At 41.7% G+C, this 21,935-nt stretch overlaps 1 protein-coding gene across 2 annotated transcripts in view; it reads left to right on the plus strand.

The window, feature by feature from the left end:
• ARMH3 (armadillo like helical domain containing 3) overlaps window positions 1-21,935 on the plus strand; it is a 122,434-nt gene that overhangs the window by 33,452 nt on the left and 67,047 nt on the right. For both annotated transcript variants that reach the window (XM_058029444.1, XM_058029445.1), the window contains exons 18-23: window positions 939-1,008; window positions 2,477-2,537; window positions 5,115-5,203; window positions 17,920-18,002; window positions 18,498-18,624; window positions 21,268-21,343. In XM_058029444.1, the coding sequence (XP_057885427.1) occupies window positions 939-1,008; window positions 2,477-2,537; window positions 5,115-5,203; window positions 17,920-18,002; window positions 18,498-18,624; window positions 21,268-21,343 (506 nt within the window). The remainder of the gene's footprint in view (window positions 1-938; window positions 1,009-2,476; window positions 2,538-5,114; window positions 5,204-17,919; window positions 18,003-18,497; window positions 18,625-21,267; window positions 21,344-21,935) is intronic.

Here is a 21,935-nt window from a genome sequence, read left to right on the forward strand (position 1 = left end):
GCTGCAGAATGATTTGGAAGTTGCTCTCAGAATGTCTCCATTCTTCAAAGAACAAAGAGCTCTTTGCCCTGTCAGTGAATTCAGAGGCCTGTCTAGCTGGCGAGGAGCTTTGTATTATGAGGTCTCTGAGGAAATCAGTGCTAGAGAGAACGTTCTGCCTTAATCTCCAGCAAGCATTAGCCCTCATGTGAGACATAATAGCCAGCTGGAGTTACACTGAGTGCTCTTATTTGGCTTATTCTGGGTGGAGTAATTCACCTTCAGGGAGGAAAGTGTTTTTTCCAGAGTTTTTTCCTGTGATGGAAGTGTCCTTACCTGACTCATGAAGCTCTGCACTTACAAGTAACTTGAATAGTTATCCTAACTTGATCCATTCTGTCTTTGTGGTACTGGCACAAAGTTCCACCTCATCTGACAGTGAAGCAGCAATTGGAAGTCACTCACTGTTCAAGAAAGAAACAAACATTCTAGTTTATGGAGACCATACTGCAAGAATTGCTACTCATTAGCCCTTAACAACAGATTTGCTATCCAGTTTGCCTTTCTGGTCTGTTTCAATGAACGCCAAAGCCATTGACTACTGTACACACTGTTAAGAATGCCAGTCAGACTTCTGGGTCAGAAACAAATCAGTATGTTAACCAAGAGGGAGGAATTTCTGTGTGATTTGTTTTTGTATTGGGGTCCCTCTCCTCAGTAGAACAGTTGCCTCCCAGATACACAGCTAGAGAAAGAAATCCCCAGTATCAGCATGCTGGAAAGCAGACACAATTTTGTTCCAGCCATGGTCTTCAGGATTAGTATGTATAAGATGACAGTTGGATATAAAAACAAAAGGAAGCCTGTGCTGATTGTACTATTTGCTTGAAAAAGACAGTAATACCCAGACTGTCACTTGAGGCTTGTGCTGACTTCTTTTCACCTTGGTGTGTTTGCAGCCGATGAGGCACAGGAAGAAAGCAGCAGACAAGAACCTGCCCTGCCGCCCGCTGGTGTGTGCAGTGCTCGGTGAGTGTTGGCAGAGCTCCTGGATGCTCGTGGCTCCTGAAGCATCTCTTGTTGGGCAACAGAAACATGAGATTTGAGGATTAAATGGAGCAGTGGATGGACTTAAAAGAAGGACAGTTACATACTAAAGATGTTTTCAGCAATCCATGCCCATGTTTGTACATGGCTACCTTGCAGACTAATCCAAGATTGCAGCTCTGTAGCAATAAATCCTACCATACATTTACAGAAAATTTTACAGATGCTGCTTGGTCCATTTGAGCTGAGTTTTTAGTAAGAGGGAGGGCAGTTGATTAATAAGTTCAGTGTTTAGGTGAGTGTGGTAGCAACGACAAGTACTTTATAGATGATATGGTGATGGCAGACCTATGGTTCACAAAAACATATTTGTGAACGTGTTTGCTGGGCATTGAGCCTTTTCTGAGCCAAAAAACAACAGGAATGTTAGTAGCTAGGATTGGTTTTGCCTGTGGATATGGAGGCGTAGTTGAAAGCTTTTCATGCAGCACATGATTAAGTTGTGACTCTCGTTACTGTGGAGGGCAAAAGCACGTGTGAGTTCAGAAATGGATGGAGCCTGCATCCCTGAATGGCTGTTCAGCCTCATGGTACAGGAGCAGTCTTAATCTTCAGCATTTTGAAACATAATTGTTGAAGCCAAGACACAACAGCTGAATGAAGAATCTTTCCAGAGCTCTCAGATCCCACAGACTCCTCACCTGCACTGTTCCTAGTCACTTTTGAGTCACACTGCTGGGCTCTTACTGCCCTAGGAGGTTACAGCTCACGATTGTGGCTTGGTATGAATATTTTGTGCTGAAGTTGGGTTGAACACACCCCCATACATATTCAGTTGTCATTGATTAGCTTCTCTCAATTGTATTTCTATACTCTTTGCCTCTTATATTCATACTGGAGGCCCTTAAATGTTAGACACATTCTACTTTTTTCTTTTTTCCCTGAATTAGTCTTAAGCACAAGCTTAGCCTGTGTTGAGGTCAAACTAGCTTTACTTGCTTCAGAATTTATTTTAGGAAAAATAGATGTTATTTACAATGTCTCTTTAAGTAGCATCTAGGTTGTGCATTGTTTCTGAATAAATTTCTAAAATGTGCTTCTTAATGGAATTTTCCATTAGTGACAGGGCTTGAAATATGAGAGCAATTCTAAACATCAGAAGTCATGGTGTAGTCTTTATTTGACTAATAATGGGGGAAACCATATGGGGAAGCAGTGCCTCAAAGCAAATTACAGTATGTACCCTCAGTTTCCAGTAGGTTCTTTTCTAGTTCTAGCAAATGTCTACTGTTCTTTAGAACAAACAAACAAAAAAGTGAAATCCCTTTCATCTAAGAAGGACTATTGTCTGGTAGAGATAGGTAGGTGGGGCAGTTTGACTTCCTTGTAGTCTACTAAAAGCTAGCAGTAGCCAGCTCAATACTTACTTTATCATTTTTTTTTCTGTCAGATTTGATGGTGGAATTCATTGTAACACACATGATGAAAGAATTTCCTATGGATCTCTATGTGTAAGTGTCTGTGGGGTAACTCACCGTGATTTCATTTGAAGTTTGAATTTAGGTAAAATCCTGCCCATAGAGCAATCTTCTGGCTGAAATAACACTTTGTGGCTGGTGGGGAGTGGGATGGCTTTTCATGAACTCTTCTAGTAACTTTTTCTACTTCAAAAATCCTCTGTGCCAGAAAATTGAAAGCAATTCAATTTCAGACTGTTTCCCTAATCTACTTGATCTAACACAAAGAGCTTTTCAGTCTAAAAGAAGTTTCGTAACACAGAGTCATTGCAGCAATCCCCACTTCCCAGAAGATGAATCTTGGTCTAGAAACAGAAAAGACAGTTTTGAAAAAGCAAGGATGACTGGCACGAGGCCTGGAAGGCAGTGTGGGGAGGGAGGGAGGGAGGTTTAAGGCTGAGATGGCCTGCTAGGCAGCAAGGGGTAAAACTCAGCAATGGACAAAAGGAGACCAGAGGACAGAGCTGCTCCTGAGCACTCCCTGTGTCCCACAGGGGCCTCTCCAGTGCTTTGTACTGCTTTAGCCTGGAGGGCAGAAGTAGGATTTAGACAGTTTGTTGGCTTTGCTCTGACTGTTTGTACAGTGCTGAATTTCCCCAAGATGTGAACTATATTCTGGAGCAAAGATAAAGATAGGATGTTTTCCCTTAAGGTAACTTTTCAGCATATTCTGTTTTTGCCCAAATAACCTTGCAATTACAGTGCCTTTTCAAGGGTTGTGCAGTTCAACTGAGTTTGTGAGAATTTCTTTTTTTTTAATGACAATTGCAGAACTAATTATAGATGGATGTAATCCTCTGAAGTTTCATAAGAAAGGTGTGAAATGCTTGGACTCAAAAGTAGCATCACATCTAGAAACCCCATAACATTAGAAATAATGAGCAGTAGCAACCATCAGTGGACATTTGTATCCATTTGTTTTGGCATGTTTGTGCAGTCCTTTCACTCTGCTCCTGTCTGAAACCATCCCATAGTAGACACAGTTATTGCAGACAAAGCAGGTGTTCTGAATGCACAAGTAGTGTCATTTCTCTGCAGTGCATTTAAGAGGTGACGATATGAAACTGCACAAGGCTGGGCATATTAATACTTAAAAGAGAAATCCAGGTTCCTTAGACTAAGAGTACTTTTTGTCCATTATTTGTATTATGAATCCTCAGCACGAAACTTTTAAAAACCAGAGACACCCCACCAGGACAGATAACTTCATAACTTGACTTACAGCCAAGCAGATACAGAGGTGAAAAGGTGCTGGGCATTGTCCAGTACCAGTTACATCAGAAACAGGAGATTTCTCCCATAGGGGTTGCTGTTCCTGATCTGAAGACAGCTGTCTATCCTAGCTGGTTTGCTTTCTTTTCTTGGTTGAATTCATGAGAATCCAATTTGAAATGCAGCACTTAATGTCATGCTCAGTGATTATAAATAGTTTTACCTTTATTCAAAGTTAGTTTCAGTTCTTGCCTTATTGTATTTTTGGGATTATCTATGGGTCTGAAAAGAATGATGCATACCTTCTGCATCATATTTTTTTTTGCTACAACCTTGTTTTAAAGCCTTGTCTTGAACTTTTCACCTCATTTTGAATAAATTCCATGCAAATTTTTAGAATTTAATTTCTCCATGTTTATCTGATGTGCAGTGTCTTTCATCAGTGTCTTTTCAGGAAGATGTGGGTTTTAATGAGATAATGTGTTTTTGAGAAATAGGGATTTGGGGGGAAAGAGATGTTTCTGTTTTGTAGTCTTCCTTCTATTTTTTCTCCATGTCAATAGCTAAAAATAGCTTGGCCTGACCAATTCAAATATGTATATATTTTTGTCTTGTCCATAATGATAGTGTTGGAGAATTTACTCACTGTACTGTATTTTTAGTTTGGATGTTATTTGTGAAGAATGTTTGTGCACTTAGTAGTCTGTATGAACATTAGATGCTATAGAGACCTACAGGATTTGGAGACTTGACAAGTGCACTTCTTGTATGTTGGGGGATTCATGTGAGCTTGCATGTGTGTTGCATGAACATTCCAAAGCTCATACTTAAATTAAGGAGACTGGAAAATTTGATAGAAATATATTTCTTTTATTTTTTAATGTAATTAAACCATACACCTCAGTCAAACTAAAAATTCTGTAGTTTTTCTGACACCCTAATTTCCTTTAGCCTCATCACTGGGGCCAGAGAAACACAGAAGCTTCATTGTGTCCAAATTTTACAGCAGCTTGCAGTATCTCACTGCAAGTTAAGTATCTCATTCTGTAGAGTTTATCAGGCCCCTAGGTTAGGGTAGCAAAAGGTGAAAAGTATTTATTGAACAGCAAACATGCATTTGTGGTCAGTTCTATCCTGTTGAGTGTAAACTGGCATACAGGCCCCTTTTTTCATTTGGTCAGATTCTTTCTTTTGTGAGTGTTGATTCCCCTTAGGAGGCAAAAGTCACAGCTCCCATCCTCCTCTGGTAGTCTTTGAATTTGTCTATTTCCCTGCTGCTGATTTCAGTGGTATTTCCAGGCTTGCTGTAGAATTGTGGGGAGATACAATGTCATTAATCCTTTGCCCTCTCTTTTCCAGACGGTGCATTCAGATTGTGCACAAGCTGCTGTGCTACCAGAAGAAATGCAGAGTGAGGCTTCATTACACTTGGAGGGAGCTCTGGTCAGGTACTTGGCCTCTGCAGAGACAGTCAAATAGGAAAAACCCACAGTGATGGTTGTTCTGTGGCCATGACTGCTTGTTCCCTTGCTGCTGGTTTGAAAAGCAAGCAGCAGTTCTGTTAAAGCATCTTTATGTTGCTTCTTAGTTGCTGCATGCAAATTGCCTCCTTTGGAAAGCCAGTTCATTATCATAATGGTAGCTAATTTACTTCCTTGTCTTCCATGCTCACTACGGTATCCAAATGTCTTTGTTTTTCTGTTCCATTACCTGGGTCTCTCTTTACCTGATTGGAGAAAATGGAGTAATGTTTTATGGAGTAGTATTTCTCTCTCAGATATTTGTGGGTAGAAAGGAGGTAGGCTCTTGGGTAAAGGGAGGTGGACCTTGCTTTTCCTTTTACTGCAAGAGATGCTCGCGCATAGAATAGTTATGCAGCTCCTAAAGAGAACAGCCTTGAAATGTCAATGTGAGGGAAGAGAGGCTTTTAACTCTGACCTTTGAGTTGATGGTAGATAGTCTGGTTCATGCCACTTGCATCCCAAGATGGATAAATAAGTATTGCGGAGTCTGACATAATCTAGTCGACAGCTTTGTAGGACTCTTATGTGAGGCAGTCATTGTGTGGGAGGTCTGGGGAGGGGAGCAGCAGAATGGATGATGAGACCTAACAGGCATCTTTGGTGGATATGGTTTGTGCTTCAGTTCTTATGTAGCCAGTGAAGTAGCTCAGCCAGGAAAGTACAGTTAATCCCCTTGCTGTTGTGGCTTAAACAAGAGCTTTATGAAAATTCAAGGGAACATGGCCCTAATTGTGTATTCCTGGAGCTGTGCTTGGATCTAGGATCAGCGACTTGCCTGGTGTAATGCAACTCTCATCAGAAATTTGAGAGGATGGCTTTTGAAAGAGGCAGTGATCAGTGGTTTGTGAGGCTCTTCTCAATTGACACTACTTCCCTTCTGTAGCTTTGCCCAGCTGAGATGTAGGTACTGAGAAATGAACCAACAACCTGAGTCATTTTCAGTTACTGAATTTTCACCTTATGTGACATGTGGCCCATTCAGACTTTCTAAATTATTCCTGCAGAAGGTGAAGTGGGTGCCACTAATTAAGGGATTAGCAGTTCCTTTTCAGTTGTTTTCCTCAGAACAGAGCCCCTAGAGGCATGGCTGTAGTGTAGTGCCAGTTCAGGAGATGAGTGTGTAGAATGTGGATGTCTGTTGTGAATGGAAATTGCATCTGGCAATGTGTGTGATATCTTCTCAGCAGTTGCAGTGAACCAGAGCCATTTCCATTTGGCCAGGATGGAATTTTCTGCTTTTCTACATACTGGCAGAGTGGAAGTTTGAAATTTAGCACCTTTTGCTTGAAAGTATTGTTCCACAGTTCAGGGAGCACTCGTTGGCATCTTTAAATCCTTAACTTTCCCTATTTTAGGGAAGGAGAAAAAATTAACATACTCACTACACATTGAGATTCAGCATCTTGGGATATTCTTGTTAGCTGTCTCTAATTAGCTGGTGTTTATATAGACCTTTGGAAACATAAAGTGCCTCAGAAGTATTAAGTACTGCACATGCTTTGAAAGCAAAGCAGTAATCTAAAAACACTTGGGGTGGTCAGGTTTCTGTGAAGGAGCTGAAACATTGACACAGCCGATGTAGCTGAAGAGCTCCATGCTTATGATAGATTTTTGTGTATTTTAGGTGATCCTCTTCTGAGAGTAAACTACTGTAGAATGTTTCAAAATTATTATTTTTTTAATAGGATGTTGAGGTGAACAGAGAGAGATTCTTCTGTAGCTGCATAAGTGGTTTATACAGGCTGGAAGACCCTGGGTGAAATGGTGCATACACCTGTAAAAGGGCAGGGCTGCTCCAGGTGTGCTTCTAGAATGCTACATAAGTTGCAGAATAAATGCTAATTGCCAGCCCGGTCTTGAGATCTGTTTCATACTTAACTCTGACCCTGTCAAAGTTGCTCTTTGATTACCCAGAATGCTGCTGCCTTTGATGTGAAAGAATGCCTCTTTCTGTGGTCTTGAATCTATGTGACAGACAATTCCAAACCAGAGCACAAGACTTCTGAAATAATTTCTGTCCTTCATATGACCATCAGGCTTTTGTTTTGGATCAAAGAGTTGGTTATCACTGCTGGATGAACAGCCAAAAGGGAGCAGCTATTCACTGTAAGGTCTGAGATACCTGGTTGCCCCATCAGGTGTGCTTCACAGAAGGTCTTCAAGCCCACACTTGTCTTCTGGAATGACAAAGTCTGTGATGCCTTTAGCAATGCCCCTGTGGTGTAGTGTGGATAATAGCAGTCGAGGCCCCCCAGCAGAGCTGAGTGGAACAAAGAAGCTGGAGGGAATTTGTGTAAGGAAGTATTGAAAGAAAGGGAGAGAGTTATACCTGGCACATAAAAGGAGGAGAGTTTTTTCAGGCAGAAAATTGAGTGGGAGAAGAAGACAAAGAGAATACTGGGGGCAGGGAGTCGGTATCGGGTGCGGAGGAACTGAGATAAAGGCTGGAGGTGGAAGCAGTAGCAGTGTATGGAGCCTTCTGTTCACTTGCCAAATCTAATGTTAGCTAATCTCTAATTAAGGAAAGCCACTTGGGTGTCATCTGATGGATTGATGCTCTTCCTTTGTGGATGCTTTGTCTTCAGTATGGAAGGCCAGCAGCACTTGGAGAGTTGCTACATTTAGTGTTTGATTTTAATTTGCAGTGATGGCAGGGAAAAGCAGTGGAGCCAGGTGCTTTGGCATCTCTCAGGACACGTATCATGCTGTTTATGCAGTCTGTAATACTTTATGCTTTTTTGGATATGCCATTGTTTGGCACATTGTTTCCATATGATCTTATTTCTGTTGAACTTTCTTCTGCAACATCTGAGCTTAAAGAAGAACAATATTGTTACAGTGTTTGGATGTGATCCAGCCTGAGCTTCTCTATTAGAATAATTTTTTCACATTAAGGGACCAGAGGAATGGTACTCAAAGCAGTATAAATCTCTGGCTGTGCCCACCAGATGACCAAGAATGTTTAGGTGACAGAGAAAGATGCAGGGATTTGAGAGCTGGAAACAGGATTGACAGAAAGAAAAATCTGTGGGTGGCAAGAGTAGTGTGTAGAAGCTTGTTCTAGCTAAAAGCAGTGTGAAAATAAATATCAGATCACTAGTGGAGCTAAATTCTGGAACATCTTAAAAAGAGGGCTGGAGAGTGAGATCTGATTAACCTACGAATGATTGGCAAAGGCAGTTACTAGGTACACCAGACATTCAGATCGAGAAATGTCTCTTGGTCTTGGTTCTTTTTTAGTAGCCCTTTTCAGCAGTCTGTTCATTTCTGTTCCACCACTGATTAGTGTGAAGCTCTTCCCTTTGAGTGCTAAAGCAAATCTTCAGGTTTTTCACCACTGACCACGTACCATTGCTCGTACTAGCCTGGAAATTTGGCCAAGGTCAGAAGCTCTAAGTGGATATGACTCTGTTGACCTGTTTGCTTGCAGACATTTTGGCCAACTGGAAATCTCCTGGACTGTTATGCCAGGTACCTTATTCTTTTTAAACACTGATTAATTGAATGTCAAGTGTAAGGTACTTCCTAGAGCCAATTAGGAAACTTGGGAACAGCCAGTTCACTGGTCTCAGAAACAGCCTGTTATGCCCAATGTTCTTGGGCTGGTTTGTGCAGCACTTGAGTGATGGACCGTGCTATATGTGTTGTTGTTGTTGTCAGCATGTATGAGCTATGCCAGAAGAGTTTTCATGAGTCATTTAAGCTTTTTATATAAAAAGAACTCATTTCTTCAACTCCTCCCACTTCAAAATTAGCAATGCTTGAGCAATTCATGCTGAGCTTAGGGGGTGCAGGTAACTTCTTTGCAGTTGCTATGGTTTGCTTTAAGCAAAAGCTATGTTTAAAGAAACAGAAAAGCAGTACTAATAAAGACTTCTAATAGCAAGAGTAGAGCCTAAAAAATCTGAATTATAATAATGATGAAATAGCTATTTATTGGGGTAGTTGAATGCAAAGTAGGATTAACAGTGGGTATTACCATTAGTAAGATCAGTTGAAGATCAGTTTTCAAATTGTTTTAACATAAGGCTGTAGTTCCTTATCTTGTAGCTTAGTTAATTTGGTAGATGCAGAATGCACTGTTAAAATAAGAATACTTCAAATATGTAGCACCATTAAGAAGTTAATTTTTCTCCTTTTCATTTTAGGGTTATCAAAGCAGACTTCTACAATGCTGCTAGACAAAATGCACTTTTTTTTTTCTTTTTGTACACTCTTCAGATCTTTTTGTCAGGTTCTGTATTTATAACAAGAATAGTACTGCATTCAAAAATTCTTGCGTGTATAATAAAAACATGAAAGGTTCCTGTGTGGAAGATTTTAAAGAAACAATTTTTTGTGGAGGAGAATGTTCCCCCCCGCCCCCGAATTTCAGTGTGTATAATACTGCCCTTATGCAGTGCATATTTAAGATGGTATTGTGTAATCACTTTGTTTTAATATTTTTGTGACTGAAATGTTGATTACTGAGAGTGTGTTAGCTATGTAATTTCTGGTTCTACAACTGTGGATCAGGTCTGCTTCAACCCTCTGATTTATGTTGCTGAACAGACTGGAAGTCAGGTGATGTTGTGTCTTCCCTTCATCTCTAATCCAGCTGTCACTGTCACTTTCTGCAGCAGCTATCTGGCAAGGGAAGCTTATCATCTTGCAGCTCTTGTGGAGGCAGGATTCACACACTGGTGTACCACACAGTCGAGTTCACTGGCGAAGTTCCTGGTCACTGGATGCCATGAGAGTTTGGAAGAACATAGAGCTGCTTGGCCAGTTAGCAAATGGCTCAGTTTCTCTCACAAACTAAAAGCTGTAACTTTGTGTGCCATGGAATACATTCTGGGAGTTTGCAGCCCTTAGGGGGTTCTATTTGCTTTATTATAGGAGTGTTGGTGTTTGTGATATGTGGTACTGTGTTGGCCCAAGCTGGGTTCAGGAATGCAATTGTTAATCCTGTTATCTATTTCATAGTATGATATATATATTATACTGAAGGAATTCAGGAAAGGATTGAAATTGAAAGATGGTTTTATAAAATAATTTTTGTTTGTAGTTGTGGCGAGTTGTGGGTTGGTAGTTATTGATTTAATTTGTACTCGTGGCAGAACTCCACGTTACCCCAAAGAAAACCCCAGTCCCATCTTACACAGCTCACTTACAGGCAGCAAGATGGGAAGGTCAGAAGGAGGACTGCAAATGTCTGCTTGTAGTATTCTGCTGTCTTTCTCAGCTGGTGGGACAATGTCCTGCTCACCTTTCCACATTACCTCCTCAACCAAAGCTAGAATATTTTCATGGGAACACTCCAGCCTTTTGTGAAATGCCCTGGTGTTAAACTCTTAAAGAAGATAGTGTAAGAAATGCAGAAACTCAATGGCTTCTTGTAAAGGAGGATGTTCTAAATTCCCTGCATGGGTCATTTTAAGGAAGCATCTGCTTTTACTTAATTCTAGTTTACTTTTACTTTCCGTTAACTTATTTTAATATTGATGGTAAAGGGCTTGACCCTGATAGCTAGTGAACAGAAAAAGTAGAATATCAGACTTGGGGCTGTTACTGATCACCTGGTGAGATGAGGGTGGGAATTTCTCAACATAGCCTTGCTCAGATAAGCACAAATGGAATTTAGTCATTTGCATGGGTAAAAGTCTGGCAACGTTTTGGTCATCCTGCCTCAGCTTGGCAGATCTCATCCAGATATGTTGCTCTGTTGTGTTTTTAATAAAGCTAGCAAATGCTGGAGAACTTGATTGTGCATCATTAACAGTTTGCAGATCATAGTGACCTAGTGGAGATAGTGTGATAATTTCTCCTGGGAAATGGTCCCGTTGATGATAGAAGTGTTACAGTCACCTGGTCAAAGCTGTTTCTTTAACTGCAAGGAGGGATTGCAGCACTCAGAATGCAGCACTCAGAATTTATCCCATGCCCCTTTTTGTGTTCGAGCAGCATCACTCCTGGCTTCCTTACCTTGCAGTCTTTCCATGTTCTCACACAATATTTCTTCTCTTTCTCCAGATTCTCCACCTTTTCTGTTTCAAAACCTGAGGCAAAAATGTGCAATGTTAACTCCCAAGACTACTGTTTAACAGTGTGAACCTACACTGTCAGACAAAACAGAACTGAGCTCAATACTACCCTTTCTTCTAAAGAGGGATGAAGCTTATGGGTGTGTGTGTTTTTTTTTTTTTTTTTAACAAATTAATTATTTATTTGTAAGAAAAAAGCATATTGTTCATCTGAGCTTTAGCTGAAGTTGGAAAATTTGTGTTATTTCTTATTGCTTGCTGGATTACCATCTAGCAGCGTTGCTCTGGCATCAGCAATCAGCATTTCCATTAAGCTTGCAATTTCACACTGTTGGCTCCATTTAGGTGGGAACAGTGAGTACCAGGGATGGGGGCTATATAAAGAGAGTAAAGGCTTGGAAGTGAAGGAGCCTGCTCAACTAATCCTGGGAGCGATGGCTCGTGCCAGCGTGTGCTCCAGCCCTCTGGCAAGCTGTTGGTTCTCATTAAGGAAACAGCCTGCTTTCATGGATGGGCCCTTGAGAGCCAGTCATGGGGAAAAGAGAGGGCAGCTGTAGAGTGCTGGTGATGGGGAGCCTGCCAGTTGCCAGCTGCTTTTTGCCTTTTGTAGCTGTGGTGGCTGAGGAGCAACTCGGCAGTGCCTGTGGCAGCAAGAGGGAGGGTAGAGGAGTGCCCAGGCAGGTGATGGCTGCAGTAGCTGGATGCTCCCTCCTGATCAGAGCACAGGGAAGGAGCTGGAGCATGTTGACTCATGATGTTGACAGAGCTTTTAGTGCTTCCCCTGGTCCCGAGAGGGGACTGCAGTGTTGGTGCAAGAGTCTTGTGTTCTAATGCTGTGGGTGATTGACAGGAAGCTGCAAGTGCTGTCCCTGAGTAATTGCTTCACTTGTCCAAGGGTGCTGGGGTAGTTTGTGCCTCAGGGAGTTCTGGTGTGTTAGTTTGTAATAGCAATGTAACTATTTCTCTGACAGGATTCCTATTCCTACAACTCTATCTGGAAAATACCTGTGTAGGTTCTTTCCTGTCAAACCCAATCTGTAGATTCTCATCTCCTGCTGAGTTTGTTTTGATCACTGTTCTTCTGAGTGCCTGCCAAAGCTGAATGTGGCCAGATCTGCACCCTCTTAAGGGTCATCTCAGAATGTCATATTTGAGCCTTTTGCTTCCCTAAATCCGAATTGCATTTCAGGTATAGCATTTTCTAGAAGTGATTACTCTGTTCTGGGGTCTCTTCTCATAGCTGCACAGTGGGCTGTATGGTTATCCTAGCTTAGCCCTTGTGACTTCTAGTCTGTAACAAGAGAGTGGACTGGTCTGTGGTTATGGTGTTGGCATGTTGTGAGAATCTGCTTTTTTCACATTCTGTGCTGTAATTTCCTTTGTGTAAGGGAATCATGCTGAATTTTGGAATCTGAAAGAACGTATTAGAAAGCATTGTTTGGCCTATTGTTTTTCAACAAGTGTTTGATGTTGACCATGTAGAGACAGCACACTAAGCTTAGGTGGAGCTTTGACCTGGCCAGGTACAGCCAGGGCTCGTGGTGTTGCTGTTTATACTTCCAGTGCTGTTGCAGGCAGAATGCTCCTGTTTTCTCTTGTATGCTGGAAGAACTGAAGCACAGAAAGACCAGTGCTGCTTCATGGAGAATCTAATCCACTCTGTTCTTAGTTGCACTTGGCCTTAACCGGATCTGGCTACAGTGAGTAGTGTGGACCTTGCCTTGCCAGTATCTGCATATGAGCAGGGTGGCTGTAGGAGGTGCAGGGTGGTTACTGTGCTCCTGAAGCACTTGTGGGCAGATGACTTCTCTGCAGCATGCAAGTGTTGTCTGGATGTCACGATCAGCTGACATCCAGTGGTAGATGGGTGGGGATCCTTCTAAGGGGATTGTGATCCTTCTAAGGGGGTTCTGGTTTGAGACACTGGAAGGAGGACACTGAATACACTGTTGGTTCAATGGTAACTTCTAGAGGGAATGGGAAAGTCACTGTTCTTCCCCGTGTGCCCTGAAAGTTGCAGGGTAGAAAATTGGAGAATTTTAGTAGAGCACTGGATCTTTTTAATGGATGTTATACTGCAGCTGAGGAGCCCTCACATCTCTTTCTGCCTTGCTCCTTTCTTGAGGGCCATTATATGCACCATTAGAAGATCCTTGACCTGTAAGTGCAGCAGATGCAGTGACAGGGGCCTCTGTACTGTGCTCAACCCATCCAACCTCTCATTGATGAGTGTTTCAGGGCTTTTCTCTTCTGCTCCATTGTGCAATAACACATCACAGCCTTCTGATGCTCCTGGCAGAGTCTGTGCTACATTCTGACTTGCCCAGGGGATAATACTACTCTTTTTCCCCCCTTTTCTCTTGGCCTACCTCCACGGTCCCATTGCATTACACATGATCCACACAGAGAACACTGAGACAGTAAATAAAAAAAACCCCAACTTTGTGTGAATCCAAATTCACCTGGGGCTGAATATACTTCTGTTTGAAACAAGGCTTACAGGGAGAGAAGGTAAGTCTGCTGTGTGAATAGGAATAGGGGAAGGAGGGAGTGAAGGGCAACTGTAACAGGAATTACCTCCTTCCTGGTAGAAGAAAATGAGAGATGGTGGCTGCCCACAGTCTTCTCACAGAGGACTGGCGTGAGGGAGGGCAGCAAATAACTGAGCAGGCGTGTACTGCTGCTCTTTAGCAGAGTGGCTACAGAAGCTGATAAGGGAAACTGTCTTTAAAAGCAGCTGTGCAGCAAAAGAGCTAGGAGGTTCTTTCACTTAAATGCAGTCATTTCAATTTAAAAAGTAGGGAGAATATCTATGATGTCACTTTTCATCCTTTGGCTATAATTATGCTTTGGAGAGAAAATTGTTCAAGAGTCAACGTGCTATATACCAGTTTTCACATGCAGCCTGTCACATGGCTCTGTGTCCACTCAGCATGCTTGTCCACTTGGGTTTGAGGCTCTAAACACAGGTGTCCGAAGCTGTGTTCTCTTCTTGTTAAGAAGCATAGCCAGTGTACTCAGCTCAGGTCACTTACAGGAACATACTGGTGGCTGCTTTTTTAGTTACAGTCTTCCCCCTTTATTGCTAAAGAAATCTTAATGGCACTGTTGTATTGTGAAATTATGGATGTTCCAAGACTCACCACAGTGGGTGTTTTAGGTCCTGCTAATAAATACCAAGAACAGATATCTTTAGGGAGGAAAAAAGGTCTCTAGAGGGTACTGCAAAAATTGTTTTCCAGTTAATGCTGAAATAGATCTCATATCCAAGCCATCCATTGCTGTTAAACCCTGCAGCATAATTTGGGATAAGGTGGCTGAGCCCAAGCAAGGAACACATTTGCGTCTGCCTGTGCAGCTGGGAGACTGAATTGCTCCTCTGCTGGGAAAAAAAAAGAAAGATAATTTCCTGGCTAGAAAGGGCAGTCTGCAGGTGGGGTGTGAGAGGCGAGCAGTTGATTGCAGCAGGGAAAATGTGACACATCTGGTTTGGCTTCAGATTGTTTAGGAATAGTAGCATCAGTGCTCTGTTGGAGCTCAAGGGCAGAGGGGTGTTCAGTCAGTTGGACTTTCCTCTAAAGGTTTATTTTGTGTGTGTAATTGTTGCTGAAGGGCACTAGGCATGTGAAGCCAGATCTAAAAGTTGCTAGCTCTGAAAACTTCAGGGCATAGCTGTCCTAATTTTCAGCACAGGGTCTGCCTTTACAAACAAAATACAGAGACATGGCAAAGGGATTTAAAGGTTCCACAGTGTTTGTGGTCCTTAGAGACACTTGAGTAGAGGCTGCTGCAGAATGTGCTGGTGTGGAAAAAGACTGGCTGCTCTTTTAGTGTTGATGTAGTGTATATCCCAGTTAGGAACACTGCAACTTTTTTAGGAATGTGTGGTTTCCTAGCAGTTGATTAAATTTTTCAGTGCAGGGCACACAGTGGCCGTAAACCTCTGATAGGGTAGTTCTTGTGACTGGGCTCTGAGCCCACACTCAGTTTCTTCTTCATGTGAAGCATGTCCCTCTCCTTCCTAGTTCTTAGGGAAGGAACAGCACAGAAAGTTTTGAGTGGGCTATGATTCAGTGCAATTCAGGTATAAATACTGATTTCAAGCAGAGCTAATCTCTTGTCTTCTTTGTAACTGCAACAGGAAAATTAAACATAGATTCATCACAATGGCTGAAACAAATGTAGAGCTAGAACAGAGAAAGTTCTCCTTCAAGTGTTGTCAACAATATAGAGCAGTACAAGTGCTTCAGGGTGGTTTATGAGAAGTACTGCAGTGGGCAGTTGTAGGGTGCTTGTCCTTGTCGTTTGGTGGGTGCTTGTGCTCTGGACAAATACACTTGTTCTTTTAAAAATACTTTCTCCTCATCATGGGCAGCTTTCATGTTCACTGATTTTGGATGGTTGGTGGTGGCTTCTTGTCACACTATGCCATGACCTGCTGACAAAGGCCATTCAGCAGGGCTCTTGTGGGAGAGTAAGAGGCAAAGAAATGAACATGGGGCTTCTCACAACTTGTCATAGGAAATCCAGAGCTCTGCTACTTTGCTTCCACAAAGCCAAGCTGCTGGTAATTGAACAGCAGCACCTGGTCACGGGCTGTGGCCCTGTGGACTTTGTGGGTGGGAAGGAGGTAAAACCAAGCTTGTAACCATGAGATGGAGAAATGGCCAGTGAGCTGCTGTGACAGAGATGCAGGGCAGCTGTCTGCAGTCCAAGGCACTGACTGACTGCAGGAGACTTTTTTTGCCGTGGAGTTTTGGTTACCTTGGCAACCTGTTTTTAGCTGGATCTTTGCTCCGGTGGAGAGCCCATCTGTACCTGCTACTTTGTTTTGAAACGTTTGTTTTGCAGGAAAAGAACTGACAGGAGTATTTTCAGAGCTGTGTTACTGTGGCATCCAGGCTCTGCTTTTGGTCCCAGGAGTTTGTGTGATGATGGGGTGATGATGGTACAGAGAGTTATGTGGCTGGATTGAAAAGGTGTTAATGTATTTGCTTCATGAGGTGAGCTGCTGACATAGAAGGGAGAAATGCTATTGCTGATGGTTAATCCTGGAATAGCTCTGAAAGATGCATCACTTGCATGTCTGGAGTTTGCAGAGAATTTTGTTCATTCCTGGTTTTCAGTTCAGCATCAGGCACCTGCTGGAAGATTATATGGAAGTAGCTTCTGCCTGTGATGAGTAAATACCCACCTTGGGCTGCAGACTTCCCTTTGGGTGTGCATGTATAAACTTGTGGTACTCATGGTGAACTTGTAGTACTGTAAAGTAGAGCTTGCAGGACTGCATTTGGAATCTGACAGTTTTGTTTAATTCAAGATCAGACTGGTGTGCTTGCTTGGTTTTGCTGTAGGTTTTTTGATTTTACCTTTTGTGAATACTTTGCAATCTTGAAGGGGATGAGTATGGAAATTCTGCCCATACCTCATTCCTGTTCCCTGTGCTCTCTCTCTTCCTCTTTCATAGCCTGTACCTTGGGCTGAATGGTCTTTTCTGCATTCACTGTGGAGTTCCCCCAAACCACAGTTTATTTTCTCACCAGTTACTGGATGGTGTGTGACACCTGTGTAATGGTGGAGAAAAATGGATGAACGGGTTCTACTTGTGCCTGTAAGAAATAGGAGTAATGCCTGGTATTGTTCTGTTGGATGAAGTTACTAATTAGTAGATAATTAGGAACCTTTTAAAAAAGATGTGTACAGTGTTCCAGCATTGACTTTTCAGGACATCTTAATTCAGATGTTTTAAGTCTTGAAATGTGTTGACTTCAGAGAAGAGAGTACATTAAGAACCTCTTCTAGTCAGGCATCAGCTTTCACTCCTGAACAGCTATAATGCAGAAGAAACTAGTTTTCTGAAAATTTCAACAACTAGGAAAAAAAATAGATAAGAAACTTTACATTTTATTCAAGTGCATGGAATGCAGTTGTTTATTGTAAAGTCTGTTTGATTAAAGCATTTTTAGCCAACCTTTTTGTTAATTGCCACTGTTACTAACTGATACTGGGTGGTTACAGCAGGAGCTTTTGTTGTTTTATTATTTAAGACAAGTGTGAACCAGATCTGTAATCTTTACGGCACAGCCCCAGATAACTGACACAATAAAGTACTACATCCTCCTTTTTGCCAGTACAGCAGCATTGACACAGAGCTACAGAAAAGCTGTGCTGTGGGGGTTTTCTTACCTTTTTTATTTTTTATAACTGCGGGTATCAACAAGAGTGACAGTTTGGGGCTGCCTGTGCATACGTCATGTTGGTGATATGTGAAGCAGAAGTGAGACGGTTGGGTTTTCCAACCCCAAAGCTCGCTCCAGGATGTAGCTGATAGAAAAATCTTGAACTGAGTTAGCAAGGGATGTACCTTGAGCCTGAGTAGATTTGATTGGTAAGTCAGTGAAGGTGAATAAATGTGGGAAGGTAAAATAACTGTCACCTACCTGTTTGGCAGGGTATTTTAGCAAAAAAAAGCACCGCCAAATCCTGCATATAAATTGATACATTTCTGAGGTGAATAGTTTAATTCACACTAGATAATGTAAATGCATCTGTATATAAGTTGTTGAGAATGGTTTTGCTTTTAATAGTATTTTAAAAATACTTATTATTTTCTCCTAGCTTTGATCAACTTATTGAAGTTCCTCATGTCTAATGAGACTGTGTTGCTGGCCAAGCACAACATCTTCACCCTTGCTCTTATGGTAAGCATCTTCACCCTTGCACAAATCCTCTTAATTTTAACAACTTAATTGTGAACTAATATTAGGAAGGAATTGTAATGCTGAAATGATTCCAGAAAGGATTTCTGGCCTGTTAAGGAATTATGAGAATAAGGCCATGAAGCAGAGGAATATTGTGGTTGGTTTCACTAGGTGTTTGGAAAGGGCACTTCTTGGACTCACTATAGGGTGAAATAAAGAAGTCTGTGTGAGGAAAGGCCTAGTTTAATTTTCCACACATTTGTTAATTTTTTTTTTTTTTGTTCTGTGGTCTTTTGTATTCAAAATAGAAACATGCCTTTCTGGCCCTAGATAAAACAGTATTTAAGCTTCTTGTCTGTCTCTTTGGTACTGTAAAGAAAATCTGCTGCTACTGCAAGCTATTCCTTTGAAAGTTTTGACATAATGTGTATTGCTTCTGTTGCAGAATAGATTTGGGGTAAGTGTTCCTCTTGCAACTTCTTTTCACTTGTATAGGTTGTGAACCTGTTCAACATGTTCATCACTTATGGAGACACATTTCTGCCCACTCCCAGCAGCTATGATGAGCTCTATTATGAAATCATTCGCATGCACCAGAATTTTGACAACCTTTATTCTATGGGTGAGTACCTCCTGACTCGTCAGGGCTGCTGCTGCCTGGAAGTGAGGGTGGTGGAAGAGGGATGTTTGTATCAAGTGTTTGCTGTCTACCTGCTACCGATGTCTTCTGTGCTGAGTGAACATCTTTTGTGCACTAGGGCGTGTTAGTAAATTAAGAATTGAAGGATAAGCTTATTAAAAGGATAAGGTTTTTTTAATGTCACAAAAAATACGAACAGGCTCCTTGCCCCTACCTCTGTCACCTAATTTGGAAATATAAATTTATTGTCACAATGGAGTATGTGGTATTTCATGCATTTTGTGTAGTTTTCTTCTGTTACATTTGACAATTTCAAGTCAAAAAGCAGGTACATGCTGCAGAACTACCCAGCATAGAGAAACACTGAATGCAAGTAAGAATTTGGAAAAGAATTTGAGAAACTTACAGCAGGAGGCTTGCTGTGCTAGACAAATCACATCCACTTCACTCATTGCCAAAGCAACCAAGAAAACAGCCCTCACAAACCTGCTTGCAGTGACAAGTGAATTGCTGGACTGAAGAATGTGCCCCCTGGCAAAACAGGGAGAAGCTGCCAACCTTCAAGAGAGAGGGAAGGGAGCCAAGTGTCACCCAGCAGGGAAGAGGAACAAAGAAAAGCAAGGAATGCATGGAGGCATAATCAGTCAGTGTTAGACACTGGCACCTGCAGCCCAGGGTAGCTGCAGCAGCACTGGTGTGCTGCATACTTGAAGCTGTGAAAAAAGAATATAGCTGTGTTCTTTGTTTGCTTCATTCCAAAAGGACCTTTCATTCCTTCACCCTCGGCTCCCTTCTCAGCCTGATCACCCAAGGAACAACAGGAATTTGTATAAATGTTTAAGGAGAGCTAAAGGGCAGACAGTTGGGCCACAGCCCTCTTCTGACATGGGGGAGAGACATCCTCACCTAAATGAAAGTAGCTGAGTACACCCTGTAACTGCAAGCAGAAACAAACTGCCCTTTTGTATAAATTTCCCACAGTTTTCAACTGTTACATAAGGGATTGCTTGGCCATTTTTGTACCTTCTGAGTGCATAAGATTTTTTGCTTACCCATTTTCCACTCCCTGAGTAGAGTTGCAGCTAGTGAGGTGCGGTGCTCTTACTAGGTTATATTTTTTTCAAACCCATCCCCTGTAGAAGCAGAAGGTAAGTGGAATAGAAGAATAAAGCACTCAAATACTTCCTCAGTTGGGTTGCAAAAGGCACAACTGAGCTGTTGAAACAATTTATCACATGAATGTTTGCCATCCTCCTATGTAGAGTAAACCCTGTTGAATTACTCTTGCAGGCGCCTGAATTGAATATATTGCTTCAGATATTCTAGCACAGTACCTACTGTGGGACAAAACAATGTTACTCAGAAATGACAGCTTTTTTCTGCAGATGGCATGTAATGGTAGAATAGAAGGTGAGAAGGTAGCACTGTCTCAAGCTAATGAAAGCTACCAGGTGTCCTGATAAGCTTCCCTTTGCTTGTCAGCCCATCTCTGAGACTACAGTGACCCTTCTGTCCCCTAGCCCTGGGGTATTAGCAGAGATGAGAAAGCAACTCAATCCTTTAGTTCTTCTGTTAATGTGGTTGAAACTTTCCATGTTGGGAGTGGAGGTGGAATCTAATTGATTTGGTTTTTTTCTTTTGTTCTGAAACTGAACTTTATCCAGATCTGCAGGACTGAAAGGTTCTGCCCTTCAATTATAAGCATAAGTATGCAACCATTGTGTTTAACCATTCACTTGTAGAATCCATGCTTCTGGATGATCCTAAATTTGGGTGGTGAGCTGTTCCTTCACTTCTAAATTGAGGGTGAACAATTCTTGTGGAGTCTAACCTCCAGAAAACCCTGTATCTACAAATTCATAGAAAATTCCCTTTGTTCAGTCAAGATGGAAATTAATCAAAACATCTGCTACAGGATCTGTTATTGTTTTGATGCTTACCAAGAGTTGTGCAAGTAACTGCCACCATAAAAACACTACATATTTTGACCTAAATAAGTATTTTTGGTACTCTGGCAGAAAAGAATTGGATTCCCTAGAAGTTCTTCCTGTTGCAGAATGTTTTCAGATCTGCTCTTAAGTCTGTCAGAGACCATCTGTGCAGGAGAACACCACCCTTCTTCCTACAGGCAGTGCTTTTTCTTTACCCTGGTGTGTAATTTCTCTCTGCAGCTCTAGATAAATGGGCATGTGAAGAATTCTTCATTGCTGGAGAGGGTTTTAAATGCACTATGTAGTCCAGTTCAGATGGAACCTTGCATTAGCAGGAGCTGAAGGAGAACAGCTGTGTGTGGAATAAGAGCTATTCTAGGTTTGGGATGCTGCTCTGATTCTGGAGAAAATAAACTCTGTGTGTGACAGTGAAAGCAGTTTGGAGCACCCAGGTTCTCCCATCCCCTGTGGCTTAAGTCATTATTCTGTTCTGCTCACCCCTCCCATGTTCCTTATGTTTCTTAGATGGGCTTTGAAGGGAATTTCTACCCTGGATCACAGATTCTCAAAGATAACCTTTGTTTTGATGTGGTTCCTGGACTGCCATCTTGCCAAAGCAGATTTTTTTTTTCCTGTTTTGAATTATGAAATTGCCAGTTCTGTGCCAGCACTGTTAACTGTCTTCTCCTTTCAGTTCTAAGGCTGTCTACCAATGCTGGTCAATGGAAAGAGCCTGCAAGCAAGGTGACCCATGCATTAGTCAATATTAGGTAAGGAGTAGAAGTTAATTACTCTTTTAAAGTTTCTCATTTCCTGTGTGTGACTACATTTTTATCGTGACAGTTACACATTTGTTTTAATGAATGTTGCTTTGAATCTGTTCTACTTGTTGGGCTAAGTTGTTGCTCAGACAGGGCTCGCAGGCATAAAGGAATGATCACCAGGGTTTGATTGTCCCCTAATAATTCTCTCAGCTCTTCTGTAGACTGAGTGCTTTCAAAGCATAGCACAAACTGTAATGAATTAATCCTCATATCATTCTTGGGAGAAGTTATACAGTAGAGAATAATGCTGTGGTGGCAGAGCAGTTGTGAACCTAATGGATTTCTGTTGAGTGATTCCATAGCAATTCCACAAAGCTATAAAGGGGACTGTAAGCCTGCTGTAATAAGCAGATTTGAGGCCTCTTAACATTGCAAGATTTTTGTGTGTTTAAAACTGATTATTTAAGGATGTTTCAATGTTCTCTTAAACCTCCACTTCCTGTTCAAGGGCAGAAGGGGAGAAATTATGCTTTACTTGTAAGGCTAAGGTGTGTAAATCTAGGTATGTATTCTTTCATAATGGCAATAATTTATTTTT

This window comes from Melospiza georgiana, chromosome 8 (genome assembly GCF_028018845.1).
Source record: "Melospiza georgiana isolate bMelGeo1 chromosome 8, bMelGeo1.pri, whole genome shotgun sequence".
In the NCBI taxonomy this organism is placed as follows: Eukaryota; Metazoa; Chordata; class Aves; order Passeriformes; family Passerellidae; genus Melospiza; species Melospiza georgiana.